This window comes from Falco punctatus, assembly GCF_963210335.1.
Source record: "Falco punctatus genome assembly, chromosome: 5".
NCBI lineage: Eukaryota > Metazoa > Chordata > Aves > Falconiformes > Falconidae > Falco > Falco punctatus.
In genome coordinates, this window is record NC_137584.1 from 79,715,476 (window position 1) to 79,741,304 (window position 25,829).

At 43.4% G+C, this 25,829-nt stretch overlaps 3 protein-coding genes across 7 annotated transcripts; 1 reads left to right on the top strand and 2 right to left on the bottom strand.

Moving 5' to 3' along the window:
- Positions 1-129: 129 nt before the first annotated feature.
- Positions 130-6,827, bottom strand: PSMB1 (proteasome 20S subunit beta 1). Its single transcript, XM_080389307.1, has 6 exons — positions 6,665-6,827; positions 5,522-5,629; positions 3,999-4,080; positions 3,430-3,559; positions 1,790-1,896; positions 130-405 (listed from the first exon to the last, which is right to left on the bottom strand). Exons 1-6 carry the CDS (start codon positions 6,763-6,765, stop codon positions 220-222), a joined length of 714 nt encoding a protein of 237 aa, XP_080245433.1. The 5' UTR covers positions 6,766-6,827; the 3' UTR covers positions 130-219.
- A 132-nt stretch (positions 6,828-6,959) lies between these two features.
- Positions 6,960-17,313, top strand: TBP (TATA-box binding protein). Of its 4 annotated transcripts, none has more exons than XM_080389305.1 (8): positions 6,960-7,234; positions 9,401-9,644; positions 10,275-10,612; positions 11,795-11,882; positions 13,927-14,018; positions 15,149-15,316; positions 15,628-15,722; positions 16,642-17,313. In XM_080389305.1, the coding sequence occupies exons 2-8, from the start codon at positions 9,591-9,593 to the stop codon at positions 16,719-16,721; spliced, it is 915 nt and encodes a 304-aa protein (XP_080245431.1). In that variant the 5' UTR covers positions 6,960-7,234; positions 9,401-9,590; the 3' UTR covers positions 16,722-17,313. The 4 variants fall into 4 exon arrangements, with proteins under 4 accessions (XP_080245431.1, XP_080245428.1, XP_080245430.1 ...); XM_080389302.1 differs by lacking the exon at positions 6,960-7,234 and adding an exon at positions 7,316-7,804; XM_080389304.1 differs by lacking the exon at positions 6,960-7,234 and adding an exon at positions 7,821-8,370.
- Positions 17,314-19,630: 2,317 nt separating this feature from the next.
- PDCD2 (programmed cell death 2) lies at positions 19,631-25,671 on the bottom strand. Of its 2 annotated transcripts, XR_013928455.1 has the most exons (7): positions 25,331-25,671; positions 25,000-25,251; positions 23,617-23,802; positions 22,124-22,239; positions 20,743-20,859; positions 19,827-20,067; positions 19,631-19,734 (listed from the first exon to the last, which is right to left on the bottom strand). XR_013928455.1 is itself a non-coding variant. In XM_080389300.1 (6 exons), exons 1-6 carry the CDS (start codon positions 25,629-25,631, stop codon positions 19,906-19,908), a joined length of 1,134 nt encoding a protein of 377 aa, XP_080245426.1. In that variant the 5' UTR covers positions 25,632-25,671; the 3' UTR covers positions 19,631-19,905. The 2 variants fall into 2 exon arrangements, 1 of the variants encoding a protein (XP_080245426.1); XM_080389300.1 differs by having other exon boundaries at positions 19,631-20,067.
- Between the last annotated feature and the right edge of the window lie 158 nt (positions 25,672-25,829).

Sequence of the window (25,829 nt, forward strand, 5' to 3'; positions counted from 1 at the left end):
GATCAATAGATTAAGATGAGATGAATGAAGCTGACCCGAACTCCTAGCTGCTTCCTTACCATGAACTGCTGTTTTCTAAAACCCACTATCACTTCTAAGAAAGACAGAAAATATTCAGCATCACAGTAGTCAAACTTCTTGAAAAATTTTAATAAGACAAACGTCTTCATAATACAGTAAATTGTACATCATAGATTACATGTTTATTAGGGAAGTGAATTAGTCTTTTCGTAATTGGATAGTTTGCTCTTTAATTCCGTCCTTTGTGACAATGCAAATCTTAAGCGCATCCCCAGTGTACACATCTCTTTCAGCAGCAGAAATAAAGACATCTTTAACCAGCTGCAAAGCCTTTTCCAGGGTCAGAGGTACCTGTTCCACATTTTGCATGTTCTTGAAGCCAATCTAAGAAAAGATGAAAATGCATTTTAAAGCAAGATCCATCTAGCGCAAAAGCTGTTTCAGACTCTGCACTAGAATGAGCAGATTTAGACAACTTAAAAAGAAGAAATGGTTGGTCTGTTTTAGAAAAGGAAATCTAGCAAAAGCATTCCTCCACACAGTTTACAGCTGCATGATCAGAACTTTGCCAATGCTGATAATCTTACAAAAGTACCTAGAAGCCGGTGCAGTGTACAGCCAGCACTGCTCCTCCCACTCGTTCAGTACATACAAGATTGCAATGAACGTTCAGAGCTGAACTGATCTAATTCTTCAGAAACTTCTTAATGGATTAGCAGATTCAGTACTGCACACAACCCCTTTCCTCTGGTCATGTGTACTTGGGCACATTTCTTAATGTACCTAGAATTCAAATATAACAGTCTATATCGGAGCATAACTGGTCCTATTAAATAGTATATTTTAGCTGATAAACTTAAGTGTCCACTTAAGCATCAGAACAGGAAAAGGAGGGGAATGGTCACTCACTTTGCCTCAAACTCATAAGCCATAAAAAGCTACTTATGACAATTTTGTTTCTGCAGAAGATATTTTATTTTCGTCAGTTAATAAACTTCAAAATTAAGTCAAAGCTGAGAACCTGGAGTCGTTTAAATGAAAAAATAAAAAAAAGATTCTATTCCTTTCTCAGCTGATAAGAACTAAGAGTGCTTATTGCTTTTTTAAGCACAAAAGTTGTGTGGACATCAGGCTCAAGTGACTGAATTCCAACATCAATGCCAAAGAATAAAATGAGTAAAACATGCTTTGGTATTTCTCTCATTCAACGATTAACAGCTTCAACCAAATATGAAAATATTCTTCAAGTATTTGTAGACAGATTTAATTGAGTAAGTTTCCATTAGTTTTATGTAAAAACATTCTTAGAAAATGGTGTCTGAGTTGCACAAAACTTAAGACTTTTAAACAAGCATATGTTAAATGATAACATGTATTACATACATCTACTAATTCTGTCTTCTTAATTTACTATTATTTCATGCTAAGCAACAGGCATATTTATGTTATAAACTAGGGGGGAAACCAAACCAAACAAAACAAAAAAGCCCAAACAGCTTCCATGGGTAATATAAATCCCTAATTAAAACATCTACCTGAATTTTAAACATGCAGTCCACTGTTTGTAGCATATTAAAAACTAGATTCTAAAACAAAACTTTTGATTTCTCCGAGAAGGTCATCCATACATTAATGAATTGTGTGGCTTTAACAGGTCCTACCTTTAATATATTTAAACCTTCCCTCAAAAGTAATATTCCCCAGAAGTAAAGCTCCATTAATTTGAACGTCACAAATGTTTCCTGGCATTAAGAAACGACTATTTTACCTGGTTATCAAGCAAGGGTTGCAGCATGGCACTTGCTGATCCACCTGCTTTGAAAGAATCTCTCTGGTACGAGCCCACTGGATCAAAGCTATATACTGCTCCCTTCCCTGAAAAAAAGCAGTATGTAATCATAATCCATAAAGATTCTCAACACTGAGAAGCATTTATATCAAAAACTAGCTCTCTGCATAAGCAGCCTCTGGAGTATTGCATATCACAGCAAACTTCTACCAAATAACACTGCAGTATGTTCAGACAATGCTTTGTAAAGTAGGCTCACCATGGTTGTGGCTTGGTAATATACGCGAGGTTATTTTCAATATTTAAGGTATAACAATGCTCTAACAGATGTTTTCTACAGTACTTACCACAGGAAAAGTGCTGATGCAGAATAATCAAAGCAGGAGGATGTGCTAGACTGCAGTGCTGCACAAAGAGCTCTGCTGGTTCTAGAGCTAGCACAAAGAGGCAGTTTAGTCATTGCTCTTGAACGATACAGTTCTTGAATTACCTCCAGTGAGTATGCTCGGATGCCTCTGCATTGCCTTCCTGGAACCAGGGATGACGCTCTGGTCTCCTATGCACTTCCCTCTGGAGTCAGGCCAGATTGTGCAAACCTTATTAGCTTGCACCAATATCAAAGATACAGATGCACTGTAGCTCTTAAGTAGCAGGGTTTGATGAGGACATGCCAGTGAAAACGCAGCACGTGGCCAAGCTCAGCCTTTCTGTTCAGACAGGCTGCACTGAATTTAATAAACTGGCCTGTGCACTTGGCAGCACAGCACAGGTAGCTGAACAGCCCTGAGAAAGCTCGCAGAGATCCACAAAGTAACACCAGATGGAAACAAACCAATCTTGCTGGGCCCAAATTTATCCCATGCATACAAACCTGCACTCTGATTCTTATCAATTGCTACAGCACCCTCACGATCTGAGATTCACCACTACGCCAGGCAGACTTAATCCCTTTCCAGACTCCATGTATCGTAGACATGTCTTAACAAGGCTGTGAAAGCAACATTACAGTAGCAACAAACTGCAGGGGAATGGCTCAAATTACCCAAACATGACCACCTCCTGCTCAAAGCCAGAGAACACAGTATTTTAGCAACTCAACCAAATCATTGGACAAGAGCCCAGTAAATCCTGGAAGGGCTGTATGTTAAAATACTTCGATGTGGAAGTCATGATTTTCATTACAGGCTAGTTAACATTTAAAAACATCTTTGTAAAAACCTGTCTCTGAAGTCAGTCTTTATACTTAATAACCTCTACCACACTCACAAGCCTGAGTAAAATATATACAATTTTACTGCTAACATCTCCTTTAAAGACCTAATTAAAAAATCCAGCAATGCTGTTAAAAAAGTGTTCCAGCCTGAAGTAAAGTATGAGAGGTAACCAATATTAGCAGATCTCACTTGTAATCAAGTAATTGCAACATAGTTAGACTTCCAGACCTTCAGAAATGGAAGATCAAGTTAGTAGCAGAAACTAGGGTACCAAAATGCCTAAAGGCAGGTGTCAGGAATAGCAACACGAACCTTGTTACGCCTTCAGTATACCTGAGACTTAAAAAGATAGCTATCCATTCACAGAAATGTACCCTTTTTTTCCCTTTTTGTTTAAAGCCTTACCTTCTTCATCAAGTCCACCAATTATGTTGTAAACGTAGTAAGGAAAGAAACGTCGAGAATACAGAATTGTAGACAGCATTGCCGCAATAGCCCCAGTAGTCATGGTCTTGTTATTGGAATGCTTGTACATCTGGAAGTGGTACAGTATGTCCAAGAAGGAAGTCAGACACTAAATTTTATACTCAATCAGCATTACATTTTCTGTAACCTCACTACAGAAGAATCTGATGCTAAGGATATTAACTAGCATGATTACTGAAAACACACTGGTCTAAAAGTTAAGCCTTCTTACAAGCCAAAAATTAACATCTCTCCAAAGTTCGGCAAAGAATAGATGTCACCTCATTAACAGTCTCATTTCCAGCTCTTCCACTCTTTAAATTTGTGATGTCACACTTAGTAAGATCACAGCATCAATTTCCCCTGTCTGATCTTTAACTAGCAATATAATTAGGATACAAACACTTGAAGAAAAACAGCAAAAACTGTATTTAAAACATACCATATTATAGGTCTCAAATGCAACACTAAGAATATAAGTTTCTAAATACAGTAAGTTAGTTATCTACCTTTAATCTTGCTTCAATAATTTTAGTAAGGGTAAGGCAGTCACCATGGAAACCACTACATCCAATGACCGTTTGTTCTGTTCTGTAAAACAAAAAATTTTGTTGTGATTTTAGATTTAGTATGAACTATACGACTTCATTACACAGTAGATTATTATGAAACACCAAATGTATTGTCAGTTTCTCTAACGCTACCAAAAACAGTTGCTTAAAAGGTAGTAACAGATATTTTGTGCATAAAAGGCAACTACAACCTACATCTTGCAGAGGACTCAAATGCAGGACCATGCAGACATCTTCCTTCAATCCACTGACTTCCACAGCAAGACTGACAAAAAGAAATTCTTAATTTCTTCATGCACCACTAACTCTAGCTATTACCATTCAGTCTTGCCAAAGGAGCTCTTTTGAGCTGGGGAGCCTGTTACATACCACTCGGCCCAGTTTTACCCCATGTGGCCAGAGGACTGCATTAAGATTGTACGATGGTTATGCAACACTTACGCTGTAGGTGGGTTTGTGTCAGCACAACAGAAGTTACCTGGCTGCGGACGCATTATAGAAGCTTAGCTCTTTGCTCAGTTTCAAAATGTTTCATGAACACTAACTACAGGAGCGCATGTTTGAAATTTAAATCCTAGTGAATTAGTGAGAGTCTACAGTCACACATACTTACAGACTAACACAAAGCAGTGATTCTGAAAACAGTTTAAATTGAAATCTTGTCTCAGCCTGTCAGCAGAATTACACAAAGCCATCATATACAGTATGCAGATTGTACCACAGTAATTTCCATTGAGACAGTATCAGAGAGTCAAAGATGTAGTAAGGTGCTAGCCAGGAGAAACTTAAGTTCCTATGATCTCGTGTCATTGATAATAATAATAAAAAAAACCATACACCAAAAAATTGTTACATAGCTGATAACAACCTACTAGGCAAGCAGCTGCTACAGTCAAAAGAATGTAAACAAATTTTAAACCAAGGGGATGCCATCTAGGTGAGTCAAGATACACAAAAAATGAGCACAAGAAGTTCAATAATGGAACTACTGACAGGTTTATCTCTCCTAAAACAAACACCTCTTTGAAGTGCCAGATGGTTGACTAGAGAGACACAGTACAACTGGCAGCAGTGGGCACACTTGTGTGCCAACACCAAGTGTCCTGATGAAGCAGAACAAGTTACCACAGGATTAAGTTTTGCTACAGTTAAGACAAAAGTTCTTCTGATTATCCAGGCAAAAAAATACCCAGCTTACAATAAGCCTTGTGTCATGCTAAAAATGTTCTGTTACCAGCTAACTTCAGGAGCATGCAACGAGAAATCTGGCTGCATTTACAACATCGCATCACATCTTGCATTACATCAAGGGTCACCATGGCTCCAAAATCAGTTTTATTACTATCTGTTTTTCTGAGAATTCTGCTTAAACAAAAGGATAGATCCTTTCAGGCAGGTAACATGCCCAACAATACAAAAGAGCTTTCATCTGGTTTAATTCTTAAAAGATCTGGACTTACAGCTTGTAGCATTTTGGACTGTCTCGGCAGTGAATTGCATAACCTTCACTCAGTCGTGTGTCAGAGGCAACAATAGAAAAGTCTTCTCCAGCAATCGCCAACACAGTCCTTAAAGAAGAGTATTCATACAGTCATGACTTTTAGTACAAATATTTTCTTAGGCAACAGAGGAACAGACTAGGTAGTAGTTCTATACCTAGACTCACATTTTGTAAAGCATCTTCTATTTCTCGCTAAGCTTCCCACTATGCACATCCCTACACGTGACTCAAGACTGGAAAGACACACTGAAGAAAATACACGTACATGATTCTCAATTTTGTGTAATAACTGTATGGAAACTTGGTAAAACAGAGTTTCTATACAATGCAAGAACCAGACTCAACAGACTAGCAATTTTAGATGCCTGCTAATGCAAGATTCACCCTTCTAAAACAGTCTGGCTCTTGAAGCAAAACCACTCCAGCCAAGTATAAGCACCAGTATCATTAAACTTAAATGACAGTCACTTTTTAAATCTGATGTTATCCTGTGTTATTTACTCCCAAGTAACTAGTTTTGTGATTGTCACATGTGCGCTACCATGAAGTAACGAAGAGATGTCCTTTAAAAAGCAGTTAGGCATTATAAAAAAAATAATCCAGTAATGCTATCCTGGCCAGATCTTGTCATCAACTCAGTGTAAGTGTCTGTAAAACATCACCTACCTTGAACAGTTATGACAAGGCAGCCTTCAACCCAGGTACAGGTTTAAAAGCTGGTAATGTAACCATTACATGCGTTTCCTAAGTCACTATAAACAAACAACCCCGAGAGGAAAGGAAGGCGTTCATTTTAACCCGTAAAAGTTCAGGGAGCCCGACTGTGCCAAAAGCCACACGGACAGGCAAGAACAGCCTGAAGAGCTTCAAGAACCCGCGGGACGCTCGGCCCAGGCCAAGGCCGAGCCCAGCTCCCCCCCGTGCTGCCACTCTTTCTCTACAAAAAGAGGCGCTCGCAAGTGGAGACAAACCTTCACGGAGTGCCAAGAAGAGGCAAGAGTAAGACGAGGAAGACCCAGCCCCACCGGCACTCTCCTCAGGGTCCCCTCCCCCGGGAAGAAAGTGCCTCAGACCGCCCCACCCCCTGCCTGCGACTCCTCACCCTCCGTTAAAGGTGTAGGGCGAGAAGCGGTACTGCACGGGCGCGCCGAGCTCGTAGCCCATCTCAGGCTCGAAGTCCGCGTAACCTGCGGTGGACAGCATCCCGGCAGCCCAGTGCAGTGCTGTCTCACGGCAAAATGGCGGCCCCGGAGCCGGAAGTGGTGCTCTACCGCTCTAGGAGGGCGGCGGCGGCCTCTCGTCTGCTCTGGAGGACGTCGAGCCCCACGCGGGCGGGCGGGCGGCGGGGGGCGCTGGTGGCGCGGCCGTTGGTGCCGGCTCCACCCCGGTGCCCGGCTGCCTGTGGGCTCCCTGGGTGCGCTTGCCAGACTGGGCTTGGCGGGGTCCCCCGGGCAGGGCGCGCAGCAGCGGTTTTTGCCCGGTTCAAGCGTTGTCAGCCCCTATCTTCTGTAGAGGAAGCGAGCGGGTTGATAGCGGCTGCGGTGAGGTGACCCGAAGAGCCCCTTGTGTTTGGGCAGATAGGGAGCAGGGCAGCCCCTATTCGGGAAAAGGGGGGAGCACCTTGAGAAACATCGAGAAGAGGAAGGGTGAGGAAGCACCCAAGCTCCTCGAGGTGGGACATGGGGTGCAGTGCCAGGCACCGTGGGGCGAGTAGGAACAGGCGAGAAGGGCTGGGGTAGAACCACGGAGGTGCCAGGGCAGAAGCACGGGGGAGGGAACAGCTGTATCCTCTAGAGGAGCAGCGTGCCCCTCTGCCCAGGAGGAAAGGCTGCCGTTGCTGAAGTCTCTACGGCAGCTGTGCATAGACAGCGCTGAGAACCGCGAAGCCACGGCACTGCGGGGCGTGCGGCTCTGCGGCAATGAGTGAGGGGCAGCGCTTTGTACAGCTAGAAAATGGTGAACCACCGTCTTCCAGAACAGGAGCCGGCGGCCAGGCCTGGCGCAGGAGCCACGCGTGCCGACGCTGAGCACTGCTGGAGGCCCACAACCCCTGCAAGGCGCCGGCCCACCCCGCTCCTCGGGCTGCAGGCGCTGCGGCCTGCCCTCGCCCTCACTGAAGATGGCGGCGGGGCGGGCGGTGTGGGCGCACGGCGGAAGTGACGTACTCGGGACGCGCCGGCGGCGCGGGGCGCAGCTTGGCTCCCGCGGGCGCTGTGCGGCGGGGTGGCGCCGGGAGCGGCAGGTACCGTCCGCGCCGCGCCCGCCTTCCCCCCCCGCCCCGCTTCTCCAAGGGGCCGCTGCCCGCCCCGCGGCTTGGCAAGGGGACGGCGGGTGCCAGCGCCTGCGGGGTCGCGATGGCGCGGGCCGGGCCTGGAGGGCGGGGGCGGGGCGGCGGGGAGGTGGCGGCCGCCCCCGCCTCGCGGGGCTCCGGCGCGCCGGGGGGGGGGCGAGCGGGGCCGTTGGCGGGACGAGAAGCCGGCACGGCCTTGAGACGGAGGGCGGGCGGTGACGCGGCCGGGGCCGAGGCTGGGGCGGCCGGGGGGGGGTGGCGGGGGCCGCCTCAGGCCGAACCTGGCTCCTTCCGAGTGCTGCCGCGTCCCGAGGGAGAGACCCTGAGGGGACGCTCGGGGCCTTCTGCGGGACGGCCCTTGCCTCTGGGCCCGGGCCCCGCGCCGGAAGGGTCCCGGGCGCTGGCAGCGGGGATCCCGGAGCCACGGTGCGGTGGTCACACGATGGACCGCTGCGTAGGTGGGGTCCTGGCTGCGGGTCCTGGCACGGCTGCTGCCGGGCCTTTGAACAGCTGGGCTGGTGAGGAGCTGACTTGATTTCTTCTAGGGTGATGTTCAGGCTTCTCATTCACTCCTCTCTCCCACCTGTAAAACCTTGATGCTCTGTTTGATAACCTTCGGTGACAGTAAAGGTGATAATATCTTGTGGTCACAGGGGAAAACGCATGCCATTTCATCTGCAGTATAAATATTCTTGTAATTCTGAGCAGTCTTACCTTAAAAAAAAAACCAAACCTGGACACTGAATAGGCTCTCTTCAAATTTTGAGGTGGTCTGCCTCTGGCCTAAAAATGACCTTGATTATTTCTGGGTAATAGGTATCTAGTTAAGAAAAATAATTAATGGAAAAATATTTGATATCAAGCTGTAACATTTGAATTCTTTACTTGTGTTGTTTATTTCCGCAACATGGCAACAGACGTGTGGATGATTTATTTTTTTTTTTTTAACTGTACATTTCACTGGTGTGCCTGAAATTGGCTTTCGCCTATTTCTTTTTTTCTCGTAAAGTGCATGTCGTTGTTTGAAATCTGTTAGTGCCTTATTTTATGGAAGGGGATGGAAGAAGCTTTCCTAGTTCCGATTTGACCAGCGATGCTTTTCCCACAGATGAAAAGATACTTTTGGAAGCCCGAGTGTTAAAATTGTCAGAAAGAGACTTAGAAGCAATGTGTCAGTAAGCTTTTTGGTTAGTAGTCAGGGGAATTAAATTCTAAAAAATCAGTTCTTTTCTAGCTGAAGAAAAGCTTGGAGTAGAATGAGCATTAAGAGCTTGAGTTGTTTGTGTAGGAGGGTTCCGTTAGACAGAAGCCTGCTCATGTGAGCCAAGTTACCTGCCAGAGACTTCAGCAGAAGCATGCTGCAACATTTCTGTCGAGTGTGCCTGAAAAAGGTTATTTTTATGGATTGTGCGTGTGTGCATGCATGTGTGTGCGAATGATATATTTATCTTTATGTGGGTGTCTCTTACCTAACTCAGCAGCTGATAGGTTTGGGTTTCGTTTTCTGTTTAGGTTTTATTCTCAGGATACTACTTTTTCTCTTTTCAGGCTTTGATTAGCATTTTAGACTCATAACACACAGTTCTCTGGAGCTGATGTTTTCCTACCACTTTCAGCTTGGCTTAAAAAGCTAGTTTGCTGGAATGTTTTAAAGGGTTAAAAACCCTCTAGGATTCAAAGTTAATTTAAATTAATTGAAGGAAATACTTCTGGCCTCACCAAAGAAATAACTGGAATCATGGATCAGAACAACAGCTTGCCACCCTATGCTCAAGGCTTAGCCTCTCCTCAGGTAAGAACAAGTGATTGAATATGCAACTATGATATGAATTTCTTTGTGAAAGTGTTTTCCGTAACTTCAGGTTTTTTGTTTTCAGATCTGCAGAACTCTGCTAGGTACTGAATAATACTAATATAAAGCAGTATTTTAAAACCATCAACTTGTCTATCTAGAGGTGTAAGAAATACACAGATATATGGGGTTCCTTTAAGTTGAAATATGACTGATGAGTTGGAAGTACTAATGTCATTTTGGTGATTGCCCTTTAAATTAACATACATAATGGACTGTTGCTGTGCTATGAATGAATTTAGTATGATGGCCACAGTCCTTGTTCAAACAATTGCAAGTTAAATTGTGGGTCAAAGTTGAGACATATGCGCAAAGTAGTGTGAGAAGCGTGTCAGCATCACTGGCTGGAGGTGAACAATGCTAGAACTGACAGATACCTAGAGGTAATATTTTAATCTGTAGAAGAAGTGCATTTCCAAGGGTTTTCTGTTTTTAGCGAGTTACTACTATATGCCTCAGGTTTGATATGATCGGTTTACATTGATTTTTAGACTTCTGAAACCTTTTTCTCTTAAAACCAAAATGGAGTCAACATGATCTGTAGTTTCTGTTTCATGCTTTCTGTTGTAGGGTGCAATGACTCCAGGAATTCCAATTTTTAGCCCGATGATGCCGTATGGCACAGGACTGACACCACAGCCTGTCCAGAGCACCAACAGTCTGTCCATCCTAGAGGAACAGCAGCGGCAGCAGCAGCAGCAGCAGCAGCAAGCAGTGCAGCAATCTACATCACAGCAAGCAACGCAGGGAACATCTGGTCAAACTCCCCAGCTCTTCCACTCACAGACTCTTACCACAGCCCCTTTACCGGGAACCACACCTCTGTACACCTCTCCAATGACTCCAATGACTCCCATAACTCCTGCAACACCAGCGTCAGAGAGCTCTGGGATAGTGCCACAGCTACAGTGAGTGTCCCATGTGTTAGTGCAGCGTGTCCTTTCTCAGATAGCCCTTTAAAGACTTAGCACCAAAGCCACATCAGAAATGGGAGTACTGCATCTTGGTGGGAAGGGAGGTCGTGAGACTGTGTGGGTCTCTACCAACAATATGAGTAATTTTTGCTTCTATTTTTAGCTTAGCTTTGTTATTAAACCACTTAGTAATATAGTTTCTTAGTGATTTGTCAACTATACATCTTTTAAGCATACCAGTGGAGGTTGTTATGTATGTCTTCATTTAGCACCATTGTAACTTTTAACTCTATGCACTTTAGTGCCTCGTGCTTAGCTATAAAGTATTCTGATTGATAATTGGGTATTTCAGAACATGTATACCTAGAAACTTATTCTCATTTGTAATTTACTGGATACTTGTGACTTGTTCACAGAAAAGCAAATAGCTGCACATCACTGCATAGAACTTAGTTCCTGTATTCTGCTTTAATATCTCACTAACAATCACAGCTGAAAGGGAATTAGAAGTGTGAAGGGGAAGAAACTAGTTGCTAGTCTAGGAGCTAGACCACAGTTCTACTTAGCATTCCGGGTTCCCTTTTCTAGTTCACGGCTACAGCTGAGTTTAAGGGGGAAAAAAACCCTTAGAACTAGTTTTGGGGTTTGATATGGAAGTATTTTCACTGAGCTTTAGTTTTAAAGAGACTTTTACAGCAATTTATGGAAGGCACAGAGACAAATGGTTGAAAGAGTAGTTCCTCGTATTTCTTTTTATTTCTTTCCATTGAGGACCTTTAGATTTCAGGGTCTTCCCAGAAAACAAGTTTCCAAATATATTTTTGCTCTAGGAACTTCTCTTAAAACTTTCTAGAGACCTGCTATCCTGTCACCTGGCAATGGGTTTACCCCCTGGTTATTCCCACTTAGTCGTGCACCTCTTCTTCCTTCTTGAAGAGCACACCAAGGAAAATTTGAGATGGTGTTATTGTTATTTCATCATCTCCTGTTTCTAGCAGCTTCCCTGATTGTGGTGGGGGCTCTCAACATCAATAGGAAAGATGTCATTGAAACTTACTTGGAGAAACAAATTAAAAAAATAGTAAAAAAAATAAAATTAATCAAGCTTGCTGAAAATGAGGAAGACATATGCATTCTTTATTGGGTTTTTAATGTATGTCTCTGAACTGTCTTCAGGAATATTGTGTCCACGGTGAATCTTGGTTGCAAACTTGACCTAAAAACTATTGCGCTTCGTGCCCGAAATGCTGAATATAATCCCAAGGTAAGATAAATGTATTGGAGTTCATCCTGTAACAGGTATGTTAAAGGCACGGGTTGTGGGTGTAGTTGGTAGATGGAAAACCTTCCTGCCATAGATGCAGTTTTATACTATAGTTAAAGAAATCCTTAATAAACTTAGACCATCCTGTCAAATTAGTAAAAAGTATTATTATACTGATGTAGTTGTGTTTTACACCAGGCTATAATTTGGTAGATTTAGAAAGAACACAGCATACTTAGGAACAGCCTAACCAACAGTGTAATACACTGGCCAAGTTTTTTGTTGTGAATCTGGCCTCTGCTACTATTCCTATGGGTGTTTCTTTGTAGTGCTCACAAAATTCGTTTCTTGTATTCCTGTGAAATGTCTGACGGCAAAGTCTTGTTCCCCGTCTCCCAACAAGGAGAAAGGAGGGAAGAATTCAATTCCTGGGCTCCTGCCAGAGCCACGGTTGTTCTGTATATGCATTGGCTTCCTCCACCTGGCTGCTCCCCTGGAATTCTTGTGGTCGCAGCACAGTCACTCATTTTGTACATTATCATCTGGCTTCCCCTCTGAGCGCTGTTCTTTCACGTTGTTCCCCAGTACTGCTGCTATCTCCTTGCTTCCAATGGCTAGATTTGGTGGAACAACAAAATGACAGTGATTTTTTTTTTTGCATGTCGACTTCTAAGTTGCCTGCTGCTTCTAAATAGCGATTTGTTAAACTGTGGGATTTTTTTAGCCTGGGAAACTTTGAACAGCAGAGGACCTGGAGCATTGAATCAAGAAAATTATGTCTCTTTGTTTTTCTTCTGGGTGGCTTCTCTTGGAAACGTTACCTTTGCAGCCACAGTAGTTGGACACTTATTTCTAATAAAAGTTTACATGTTGTGTAGTTGAATTGACTTGTCTTTGAAAGGCTGCAGTTTTCCTGGGATGTGGTAGGTTTTTTGTTTTCCTATTTGGGACTTCGTGCAGTTTACCTGAACTCTGCTCTCAAGGATTAAAGCAGGCATGCAGGCATTTGTGATAAATAACTGTTACTGTAAGTTTACATCAGTGATGCTGTTACATAACTGCATGTGAGTAAGATACTAGTGCAGCAAAAATTTGAGCATGCCATGGTAACTCTTAAGGTAGGGGTAGGTGGCTGTGTAAAACAGAGTAATCAATACAAAATGCTGTTTTCCACAGCAGAGAGAAAGAAGGGTTATGTAACACACTCCTGACGTTTAGTCAGTACGTTCTGTCAAAAATGTTGCTTGGCTGTATTATTTAAGCTGTATTTTGACAAATGTGCTGTTAGGTAATCACTCTACCACCTTGGTTTTGTCAGCAGAACAGACTGACAGAACAGAACTGTATGGGACTGCACAGTGAACCGGTCCAAGTTAAATACAACAGAGGAATAGGGGTCTGTCTGTGTGTCTGTATGCCCGCATCAGTTACCAGTTTCGCTTGCTTCAAAGAGTTTAAGAATATTTGGAAATGCAGGCAGAGATGTTACAGTACTTAGAATGAAAAGCCAAGGCTAACTGGGCTGCCTTGTTCAACCTACTAAGTTGAGGTGACTTATGTTTATACAGAACTTTGATCTCCAGCTGTTCTGTTTGCTGATAGGTATTCTAACGCTGTCCAGTTTTTTAAGACACAGAAACGAGATCATAAAATATTTGCAGAAGCCTTCCATCATCCTGCTTGTAACAGATCAAATTTCAAGACACGTGGAGGAATTTTTTAAATTATTTTTAAGATTGTCTCTCTTGCTCTGTTGCAAATGTTAGCATTATTTATATGTTGCATGTACAGTAATGAGAGATGAGCTTAGTAAAATAGGAATGCAATGGTAAATACTCTTTCTCTCTGACTACGTCTCAGTGTGTGTCTTTGAAGCTACATACAATTTAAGCATTTCAAGTAAATTTTAAGTGATCCATAATTATGTTTGAACTTAGTATTTCTTTGCGTTACAGGTTAACTTGCTACTTAGATTATGAAAATTTGGTTTTAACGTAATGATTACAGCAATGTATCACTAATAGTCTCAATGCTCACATTTCAGCGTTTCGCTGCTGTTATTATGAGAATAAGAGAACCACGTACTACTGCGCTTATATTCAGCTCTGGAAAAATGGTGTGCACAGGAGCAAAAAGGTACGTTTAGGCATTACAAGCAAACAATTCAGGCTGTCTTTTCTCTTGTACCACGATGCTTTAGAAGTACTATTATCTGTATGCAGTATTTGTGTGTATATATATATATACACACCAGAGTTGTAGAGGTACAACTAAGCTTGCTCCCCAGTTATTTTAAATAGACTAATACACATTTCTACACAAAATGTCTTTTTATGACTGAAAGAGAAAACGGTAGTTCTGTTTCTGAAGCTCTTTCATACAGCCTGATAAACTAATTTGTGGAGGTTATTATATTCACTTCTTTGGCTTTGCAGTTATCTTTTTTTTCTTAGTAATTTAAAAATTTCATTGACTAAGCACCAGAACTGCTTAAACTGTAGGGGTGGTGGCAGAGGAAGGGTGATTTTATATTTGAACAGTTTCATTCATCACAGGCCAAGAGCTCCAAGTCTCTGGTCCCTGTAGTCTGATCTGTTCTTAACATGATCATTGAAGTGTAAGAATTGAAAACTAAACGTAAGCTTAACTGCAGTGGGCAGGAGAGAAATTCTGCTCTGAAGAAGTCTGCTAGGAATCCAGAAGGAATAAGCTAATGAACAGATGAATGGATAGAGCCATACAGGAAATGCTTTCTCTACCTGGTGACATTTGAAGTTCAAGTTGTCTTACTCTGCATTAGGAGGAACCACATCCTCAGCCGTTTACAAAACTGAAGGAAACTGAGGTCTGCAACAGTGTGCAGTTGTGCTCATTCCACGTTTGAATGCCTGGGCTGAATCAAACAGTGAATTTTGGCAGTTCACACATTTTTATAAAAATACGCATTTTCTACCAGTAGTAGCTCAAAGTTGTTTTACACCAAAAACTTAAGTAACAGTTTTCACATGCCATTAGAGGGACCTGGGTTAATACTTTAAGTGTGTGAAGTATGTGGATTTATAATTCACTGTTTTCTGCCTCATGAACAGTGAGTACAACATGAATTATTTTCAAGATCCTAGTACCAAAATTAGCATGCAAACCAGTGCTAGTTGTTAATTTTGGATGCAAAACTTCTTCCCCCCCCCCAGTTATGTATATGTGGCTTAATGCCATTTTCCTCAGTTAAGTATTACTGAAGCAATTATATCTTTTTCTCACTTCAGTGAGGAGCAATCCAGACTGGCAGCGAGGAAGTATGCAAGAGTTGTTCAGAAACTGGGTTTTCCTGCAAAATTTTTGGATTTTAAAATTCAGAACATGGTGGGCAGCTGTGATGTGAAATTTCCCATCAGATTAGAAGGATTGGTACTCACACACCAGCAGTTCAGCAGGTAAAAAAAAAGAAAAAAAAGACTTGCTTATGTTTCATTCTTGCTACATATTGACTAGCTCAGACAGTGACATCTGTTCAAATTATTCCTTTGCACCAGAAGGAAAACTGCACTTTGTTCCCATTGCTGCACTGCCTTGGGTGTAACTGAGATTGCCCAATATGAACCCATCAGAATTATCTTCCCTGCTACTCTCTCCAAGTTTCAGCAAAGTGTACATCTGCTCTGCCCATTCCTGCAGTCCTGCAGATGAAAGACTGGAACATGTGTCTGCAAGCATGCTTAAACACTGTCACTCTCTTTTCTTACAGCTACGAGCCAGAATTGTTTCCTGGCTTGATCTACAGAATGATCAAGCCAAGAATTGTTCTGCTTATTTTTGTTTCTGGAAAAGTGGTTTTAACTGGTAAGTGAAGACACTATCTTACACCAACAGGTTAGATTTAGACTGAATTACAGAGAACACACAATGGTACCAGAGGTACGTAAGCTGCTAGGAACTCTTTGAGAGATGAGATCCCAGTACTGACTAAAATCCCAGTACTGACTAAAAACAGTACAGTATTCTGCGGATGAGTGCACAAAGCAAACCACAAATTTGGCTAAATCCATGTAAGCAATGAACGTGAATCCTAATCAAGTATGCAGGTCCCCAAAAAGCTGTAAGAGCGCAGGTAATGTTTCTGGGGAAAGCTGAGTGTTTCTGTGGGCTGGGTGCGCGTGACTGAGCTAACTACTTTGACAGCTTGGCTGGAGGCTGCTGCCATTCTCCTTTGGTAGAGCAGCTAAAGAAGGAGAGATACCCAAGCTCTAGGACCTCCTTAACCTCAGGCACTCCACCTACACCTTTCCTTTTCCCCTCCTGCGAGTCTTACTGTGGAGGAAAAAAAACAACCTCAAGACTCACAGACAAAAGGAGGAGCATGTCCCTGCAGTTTGGTGGGTGGCAGGGCTCTGCAGCAGTCTCATTGCCAGACCTTGCTCCCCCAGATTTTCACACTCTCAAAAACTCTCCCCCAGTTAGGCCTTTCTGCAGAAACAGCCTGTGGAGCTGTGCTTTGTAGTTGGGTTTCCTGCAGAAATTATGTATAGAAAAACCCCATAAGCACAAAGATGCTAATCAAAGTTTTACCAGTTACATTACTAGCCTTCTCGCTTGTTTATTCTGGTATGCTGTATATGAAATGTGTATTTAAAAAAAAAATCTTAAAAATAGGGATCTATGAATACACATAGGTTTTATACAGTTGCATTCAAATAAACCTTCTAAAAGCTAAAATTACTTGGTGAAAGGTACAAACTGACTTAATCCCCTCCTTTTCCAGGTGCTAAAGTACGAGCAGAAATCTATGAAGCATTTGAAAACATCTATCCTATTTTAAAGGGATTCAGAAAGACAACGTAACAGTTTCTACATCTTTTAGAGAAATCAGGGGTATATTTTCAAAGGTATTGTGTATGGCACAGCAGTAACAAGAGATGGACTTCAGTGAAACTGCAACACCAGGACTTGGACTATTTCCCAGTTAGTGCCTACTTCCCTGATGCTCAAGGGGAACCGTATTCTTGATTATATCTACTGAGTTACTGTGACTTGCTTTACTGGGCTGTTCCTGGAGCAGTCCCTCCAAGTTTTATTTATATTCTAGCTTTTAAATAGTTTTAATGCCAGTTCTATTGATAGAAGATCTGTAAGTTGGTTTAAAAGACAACTGCAACTGTGTCACTCAGTGTATAAACCACTTAAATTGCCATGTATATATGTTTTAACTTCCTTCCATAAGACCATGGTTTTTATAATTTTCAGAACTTAAGCTTTTAGATTTTTTTCAATTTGAAATTTCTTTGGTGCCAGACACATTCCCTCTTTCCAGTATTAAGCAAGACAGAATAAATTTATTCTAATGAAAATGGCTCACTGTACATATATAATATATACCTTCCTTCTCTTTCTTCCTTCAGCGCCACATGTACAATAAACCCTGTTTATACAATTACGGGAACTGTCTTAATGAATTTTAAAATTACCCAGTTGATAAGAGTGAACTACATTGAAAACTTTTTTTAGTTTAATCCAAGTTTTTCAATAGCACATGCACTACTATAAGCAATTTGTCATTTATCAGAGAATCCTAACAGTGCTCTGGCTTGCTTACCAGCACTCATATCCCTGGCAACATCTAGCTTGAATAGTTCTAGTATGTTAAAACAAGAGATGGATGACCAGTTAAAGAGGTTTGTGTTCAAGTATGTGTTGCCTTATGTTCAGCAGGTGGGATTTACGCAAGTCTTAAATAGCTACACTTGGCCGAATTAGAACAAAAGATCCCTGCTTAGCTTTTAGAATTTCTTTAACTACTACTTTTGTATTTTACCAACTATAACAGTCTCACTATATTAGTGTCCCTCCATAATGTCAAAGCCCTCCCAATTACAGTCAGTATGTACATAATCTTCCCTCTGAACTGTGCTTGAAGCTTAATGGGCTGAGAACTAAAAATAAACTTCTTTTCCTCAAGTAAGTTTCCAGTAATAGTAACCTCCTTTCTCTGACTTGCACGTTCTTTCAAACAGCTTTTATCTAAAACTAACCCAATGTAACCAGAGTCTCTTTATTTACTAAGTTGGTGTTTCATTCCAGCCAAAATGAAGTTTTATCTCGGCCTTGCTGCTGCTCTGTGGTGTACGAAGACACGGACTCTGGTTGTGGTGCAACCAGAGACACTTCATGGTACAGAGAAGGTCATATTTATATCTCTGAGCCTGGATACAAATTCCAGATGTATGGACCACCAGGCTCAGGGCAGAAACCATTCATGCAGTTACACAGCTATATATCACTACAATCACTACCTTTTGGCTACTAGATAACCACATTTATCTTTCTTGCTTTCCTTCACAATACCCAGTTGTTTTCTCATCTCCTGTCAGATCAAGACATTCTCTGTCCTCCTCTCATACATCTCTCATCTCCCACCAGTAATGATCAGACATTCTTCATACTCCTGTCATACACCTCTCTTCTCTACCCTCCTCAGACATTTTCCATCCTCCTCTCCCACACTGCTGTTAACAAATCCTGAGCAACCTTAATCTTGTCTTCTCTACTCCCCCTCTAGTGGCGTACACCAGCCTTTCTCCAAGCATTTTAATAATTGGTTTCATGGATCTTACCAGAAAGCTGCTCGTTTAATAACGTAGCTTTGCCAGGGTAAGTTCAGGATACCCAAACACTGCAACGCCTCCAGTGCCACACCACTGTCTGCCATGAAACAGCGAACATTCCTGATTGCTCTTGAACGCAACTGTATGTCGATGCTTTTGCAGGACCCTGAACTACTACCAGCTTACCTGCAAAATTCTTAACTCTGCAAGAAAACTTGGAGCCTTAAGTAACTGTGGAATGGTTTTCAACAAAATCATTCAGGCTGTACTATAGTGACTCAAGATACTGTTGGCTGTTCCGTGACATATACCAAAGCTTAAAGCTACCCTTTTAGAAATTATGTGATGACAAAAGTTTATAGGCAAAGCATTCCCTGCCTGCTCATCGGAGTATGTCCAACATTTAAATACATAAATAGAAAAAACCACCAACAGTGGGCCTAGGGCTTTCATAAAATCACCTTCAGAATCACCGGCAAGCAGATGTGAATGGTTTGAGCAGGATAAGGGAATATGAAACAAGTAAATTTTATACCGAGAGAGAAAAAGCCTTACCTTTTCTGCAAACGTAGCTACAGCCAGAGGAGCAGTTAAGCAACTACTGAAGTTAATCCAGCATTATGGTTTCACTTTTCTCAGCTATATGCCACTCCAATACCAGAAGAATGTCTGCAGAGGGTACTTAGATGGCAGACTTAAGGTACAATTCAGCTTGAAAATCTGCTGCTACAAGACAAATATGTTCTGCTATGGCTGGCTTTGTTCAAACTGCTTCTGCACCCGACAGTCCTATGCAGAAACAGTTCAACTCAGTTATCTGAGTTTTATCTGATTTTATCTGACTTGACATTATTAATTTTTGTGCATTTTATCTTGAATAATCACTTCATCAGAACATGTAAGAACTGCCAAGTTAGGTTCAGTGTACTTCTTGAGAAAGAAGTGGATTTAAGTTCCACAGTGAAGCACTACACAGCTTTGTCTTGGCTGACTTCTGTATACCTCCTGAGCATAAGCACTCAAGTGATCTTACAGTAGTCTGCTTTTCTCTGTGAAATAATGTCAATTTTTAGTAGCACAACGAAAATCCTGACAGACAACAATCTAAGTTCTTGAAGTTCAGTCGCCAACCAAAGATACTTTGACCAATCCAAAAATATTTCATCTTTATTTAAACGTTCAGAACTGAGATATGAAGTGAAATTAACTGAACAAAAGCATCTGGCTTCGTTGACAGGTTGAAGTAAAAACTCCTGTGGAGGACAAGACAGAGGCTGTCAAGGTCTACTTTTAGTTTTATTGTTATTACAACATACACAGTTATCAGTGACTCTAGTTCAATTACCTGTTTGCAAAGTGCAGAGATGCACTGAAACAAGGCACGTATTCTGTTTAGATGGCGCAACTCAGTAACTCAAGGGACCTTAAATAGAGCCTGCAGAGAAGTCCTGTTTCCATATGAACTCTTCCAGGTATTCATTTCCCTCACCACAGTTGTCAGCACAAGTGTACACCACTAGTGTTCCCCAGTCAATGCTCTCTCCAAGGCTGTCAACCTGAAGGTGGTTCAGGAGCTGTGGCATAATCTTCAAGGAAAAACAAAGGTTTAGAGGCAGGCCATAGCGCTCTACCCTTTCCCTGTGTCTCTTCCCAAAGATGGGTCCTGCTGTGTCTCTTCCCAAAGATGGGTCCTGCATTCATTTATGTTCTCTGACACCAACATCCATCAAAGATAGTAAGTAACACAGCAGCTCAAAGAAAACAAATTTTGAATTCTCAAAGCAATGTAGTAGATGCATAGGGAATCAGATTTTTACACATTTGTAAACCACCTTCCATTTGAAATTACCTTCATAGCTATGTTTTGCCTTTGCATGACATTGTGTTCACCATACATACGCTTCTACCACTAAAAATTCTACAGCTCAGTACTTCCAGCCAGAGGTATTACCAATGCACATTTCAAAGGCTTACCTTTTAAAAATAGACAGTACCAGACTCCTATTACTTAAGAGGTGGTTCTGTATTCACAAGTGCACCATTTTATGGAAGGTGCAAATTACAAGATGGGAACTTACCTTCTCTGTGTGAAAGTCTGCTAGGAAAAAGCAGTTACAGTAGTAAATAAGGGCTCAGTACAATTTAGCATAGTTTGTAGTGACCTGTAGCACCTACCTTGCTGTAATGACAAGCCAACACCTATACAGTTAGATCCCATTAAGTCTGAACTACATTACCTGTATTTAAATGAATTTACATACCTGGAATTCAAAAACCCTTTTGGCACCACATGAACAATCTGGGATATCTTTTTCTTCAGGAATATTTTCACCTGATACCCAGACCGGGCCTTCTCCTCCTCTGCAGTATCTTATAATCTGAAATAGAGCAGAAGTTTAAGTTTGCAAGACTGTCTTTTCCTCTTGGTATAAAATTGGTATTTACTGACACAGACAAAGCTGTAAGATAGTACACAGGAAAAGGTCAGTAATAAGTAATACCCATGGCAAAGTCTATCAATTGCAAATCACAGGTTTTATTAACTATTTGAGTCGTGCAAGTATTCATACAGCATTTTTCCAATGATTCAGGAATAAACTGCAATGACTTCTATTTCTCTAATTAAGGGATCCAGAAATGCAAGGTCACGTATTTTATAGTCTTGAGATGGAAGAAGAACAGATTGATAATTAGCGCATAGAAGTGTATAAAAAAGTCAGGAATCCAACCCTGCTCTTTCTGTTTGCTGTTCTGCATCTAAATGTAAGAGGACTGCCCCAACATCCAAGCAGGAGGTATTTTCAGACACTCATATCCTTTGTTGTTCTGTTACTATCTAAATATTTACATAGCAAATCAGGCATTATCAACAAAAGGACACTTGTGCAGATCAGTCAGCATGGGGATGGTCAGAGAGAGAGGTGATGAACCCACCCAGGGAGGGAACAGACTCCGGGTCTCCTTTCTAGGTATGCACCTTAACCCCTCAGCTACCAGGTAAAACATGGAGAGAATTCCTTCTTCCTCCACCCACCTTCATGGATTTTGGCCTATGTTTCTTCTGAATGGAACAAGGAACCATGCTTTTGTTTTACAAGGTGGCTTTTTCAGCCTCTTGTGTTAGCAAGAAATAGCAAAGGGAGAGATTTGTTTTAAATAGTTGAAATTTTAAAGCCATCACTAATTTTTTCAACCTTAAAGAAAAAGCAAGCCAAACCAACCCCTGCCATGCAGCTGGTGACAGTGACAGAGCTCCTCTCTGCAGTTTTGGTTCTGCTGAGAAGGAGAGCCAACAGGGCCAAAGGTTGAGGAAGAATGCAATGGTTCACCATGTCCTTTGGTAAAACCACTACAGAGAATGGCCAGTCCTTCCCTCCACCATGTCGGCTTCAGTCTCTCCGTGTCTTTTCATCTTGACCACCTTCTGTCTGGGACAGATAAGCAGGTCCTAAATTCTTACTACAGCATGAATCAAGTTCCACACAAAAGGAAGGGTATGTTGGTCAAGGTGTGTAGAGGATGAGGAGGCATCCCCATTGCCATTTCTAACCGTAGGTATATAAAAGGCAGTGAAATATTTTGCAGTTGCAGCAGGATGCTGTGCCAGAACCTCTAAGTTCTAAGGATGCCCCATCTTCTGACCTGTTCTGGTTCAGCAGCTACTCGTTCTTTAAACATTCGGAAGATCTTGTCTTCTTCAGTCTCCTGTTTTGCCATCGCTTCCAACGTCTCTTCATCCAAGGATTGAAATGCTTCACCTAAGAAAAATAAAAAAAAACCCTAAAGGTTACAGGCTAATGCAAGACAGTCAAAAATAAAAAACACTATTGCACCTGTAAGTGCATTTTGCTGTCAAGAATTATTCCTGGCACACGTCACTCTAAAACTTTTTTTTTCTTTTTGTGACATGCTAAAATTCAGTCACACACAGATCCATTTACTAGTTTGAGTTGAATTTATACATAGATGTTAGTACTGGAATGCTGGAAAGAAGTTAATAAAGTTTATGGCTCCCAGCTGGTATCACTGAGAATTCTGATCCTTCAGAATGTGACATCTGGAAAAGGCCACTTGTGCCATGCACGTGCCAGACCTTAAGTTTCTAGCACTGAAAAGTGCATCTGTTACATTCCAATGTTCACATTGACATGGGGCACTGAGCAGACTCGAGACAGCTTTAGACCACAGTAAGGGACAGCTGGAAACTCAGCAGCCTTCCCTGCTAACACCACAAACTCTCCACCCTGGGTGTGTTCAGAGCTGGCGTGGTAAACTGCAAACACACAATGAATTTGCAGGAGGAAAGCGGCCTGCACTTCAGCTGCATAATTCAAGGTCAATTAAAATAGTCTCAGAACAGTTTTCTTCTAGCACAGACAAGGAGATTTTGTTAAGTATCTTCCATAAACTAAGACAAACTGAACCAAGTCAAGCCAAGAACATCTAACTCAATCTCCTGATTCCAACAGCATCCAGCAGCAGGTGCTCAGGGCCCTGCTTTTCCCACTTGAGTTGTTCCTTACCTGCAGGAAGCACACAGGGACACAGCTCAATGCCCAGCTACCTGCAGCTTCACTGTGGGAGAGGATAGAATGTCTGAAGAGATATGTATGAGAGGAGAACAGAGAATGTCTGATCTGACAGGAGGTGAGAAAACAACTGGGTATTGTGAAGGAAAGTGAGAAAGATAAACATGGTTATCTAGTAGCCAAAAGGTAGTGATTGTAGTGATATATAGCTGTGTAACTGCATGAATGGTTTCTGCCCTGAGCCTGGTGGTCCATACATCTGGAATTTGTATCCAGGCTCAGAGATATAAATATGACCTTCTCTGTACCATAAAGTGTCTCTGGTTGCACCACAACCAGAGTCCGTGTCTTCATACACCACAGAGCAGCAGCAACAGCCGCTTCAACAGCTCCTGAGATTGGGGCTTAATAAGTCTCTCCCCTAAAAGCGACTTCCGTTATGGGACGTCTGCAAAAAACCTGCATCAACAAATGACTGCAGATCTAGCCTTTTGTCACCAGGAGTTTACAATGAACGCTTTAAAAATCACAGTATTTTAAAGATGTGATACTGGCTTCATTGGGAAGAATTAAGAGACGTACACGTTTACAAAATTACATTCTTACCTGCACTGCCTGTAGCTCTGAGTTTCTCTTGTTCTTTTGGGTCCTTTGATGTATCTACAGTTTCCTCACCATCATCAGAATCCACACTGCCATCAGCAGGAAATTCTGGTTCCTCAGGGTCTATCAAAATTTCATATTCTGGAAACAGGAATTCATTATGCTCTGGAATTGCACTCTCCGAGTCATCTACAAAAGATAAAACAGATTCCACTTCACAACATCAACTCATACTTTGCATCACTCTCCACAAAAGCTACATAGGAAAAATATAGCACAAACACTGCATGAGCGAGAACAATTTACATCACTGCTGGGCCTGATTTAAAGGTAAGAAACATTTTATATTAGGGACAGTAGAAAACTACAACAGGTGACATGTTGCTTTGAATCTCTGTAAATCCAAGGTCCACAGAAGACAGACTAAACAGTCTTTTGTTTAAATGCAGCTACATTTTAAAAACCAAAACCTGCAGTGTGACAGCTCTGCACACATCTCATTCTAACCAGCACATGCACACAAATTAAGTGTGTATCGGGTGCCCTGAGACTGCACCAGTTTTCTTACTTTCCCATTACATATTGTGAGTAGGCAGTTTCCACAAACGCGTCAAGTATATCTTCCGTAACAACAGTACTAATTATGTGCAGGTTTCTGCTGTATCAATTAAATGTTTTAAATGCCTGACCCATAACTTGACTTGAACAAGTCGGCTTTTTATTCTGCTTACTTCCACTTCCTACGAAGTTTTTGGGACTAGTATCCCACAATGTATGATCGGTGATACATCGCATGCACCAAGCTTCACTGCCCCATTGTTAATGGGATGCTTCTGCAGCCTAAAAAAATATTTGAAATACTCTGTACTTGTCTCTTCAAAAACCAGCAAACAAGCAAACATATGGATGAGACAGGAGGGCAGGGAAGAGGATGGGTTAAGAAAAGGGTCTCTAAACCAGCACCCTCATGGACACTCCTCTTTTCACCTACTGATGTGATTCTGTGAAGGCACCCCCTCTGCATGCTCCTTTACAATTTACAAATAAGCCGTCTCTAAAAGTAGCCTGCAAAGGGAAAAAAACTGGTCTACATCCTTTCACTTTTTTATGACATAGGGCAAGAGATCAAAGGTGCGCCTTAAATTAACCTTCCACGAACAAAAAAGGTCCCACGTTCTTATGTCTCATTAACGCTGAAGGGGATAAAAAGCACCTGAAAGAACTGCTGGTGGTTTCCTGACAAACCCTGAAGGACGCGACAGCCCTGGCCACCTTTTCCCGCCCTCGGCAGGCCCTCACCGCCTGCCACCACAGCGCGCCCCGCGCCTCAGGCGCGACGGACCCACGGCGGGCCCGCAGCGCGACCCCGGCCCGGCCGCGACTCACCTCCGGCGGCCAGCTGCCCGCAGACCCGCCGGTGCCCCTGCCGCCAGTCCAGCGCCTGGTGCTCGGGGCCGCAGTAGGCGGCGCGCCGGCAGCGCCCGCAGGCGCGGGGCCCCAGGCAGCCGCAGACGCGGCAGAGCGCGGCGCCGCAGCCGAGCCGGCGGGGGAGCGCGGCGGCGGGGCCCGGCGGCGGCTCCTCGGGGGGCGGCTCCTCGGGGTAGGTGTCGTTCCGCCGCGGTAGCTGGTTCCGGAACACTGCGGGGCGAGAGGCGGCGCTCAGCGGGGCGGCCGCCAGCGGCCGGAGCCCGCTCCTACCCCCCGCCCCCCGCCTCACCGCAGAGGGGCCCCCGCGGGCCCGGCAGGCGGTAGCAGGCGGCGTCGCGGCAGGCGAAGACGAAGAGGGTGCGGTGGAAGGCGTCGGGGCGGTGGGGCAGCGGCGCGTACAGCTGCAGCAGGAAGGCGCAGGGCTGCTGGCAGCGGCCGCAGCGCAGGGTGGCGGGGCCCGGCAGCCCGGCCTCGCCCAGCCACGCCGGCCGCCCCCCGACCTTGCTGGGGAAGTAGGCGCTGCGCAGCCGCCAGGCGCTGCCGGGCCCCGCCGCCTCGGCGAAGCCCAGCTCCACGCCGCGCTCCGCCATGTTGCCGGCGGAAAGAGGCTCCCGCTGCCCGCCGGAAGCGCCCACCCCCAACGGCCGCGGTGGGCGGGGCAACGGCCCCGCGCTCCTCCTCCCCCCGCGCTCCTCCCCCCCGCGCGGCGCGGGCGGGGCTCGCTGAGGGAGCCGCGGCGGGCGGGGCGGCAGGCGGCGCCCCGGGAGGCCAGCGGGAGAGATCACACA

Coding starts and splice junctions, on each gene's coding strand:
- PSMB1 (XM_080389307.1), bottom strand. CDS start 6,765: ATGCTGTCCACCGCAGGTTACGCGGACTTCGAGCCTGAGATGGGCTAC. Junction 5,630..6,664: donor CCCTACACCTTTAACGGAGG/GTGAGGAGTCGC, acceptor CTCTTCTTTAAG/GACTGTGTTGGCGATTGCTG. Junction 406..1,789: donor AACCCTTGCTTGATAACCAG/GTAAAATAGTCG, acceptor ATCTTTTCTTAG/ATTGGCTTCAAGAACATGCA.
- TBP (XM_080389305.1), top strand. CDS start 9,591: ATGGATCAGAACAACAGCTTGCCACCCTATGCTCAAGGCTTAGCCTCT. Junction 14,019..15,148: donor GTGTGCACAGGAGCAAAAAG/GTACGTTTAGGC, acceptor TTCTCACTTCAG/TGAGGAGCAATCCAGACTGG. Junction 15,317..15,627: donor ACACACCAGCAGTTCAGCAG/GTAAAAAAAAAG, acceptor CTTTTCTTACAG/CTACGAGCCAGAATTGTTTC.
- PDCD2 (XM_080389300.1), bottom strand. CDS start 25,631: ATGGCGGAGCGCGGCGTGGAGCTGGGCTTCGCCGAGGCGGCGGGGCCC. Junction 23,803..24,999: donor CGGGCAGCTGGCCGCCGGAG/GTGAGTCGCGGC, acceptor TATCTTTTGTAG/ATGACTCGGAGAGTGCAATT. Junction 22,240..23,616: donor CAGAGCTACAGGCAGTGCAG/GTAAGAATGTAA, acceptor TATTTTTCTTAG/GTGAAGCATTTCAATCCTTG.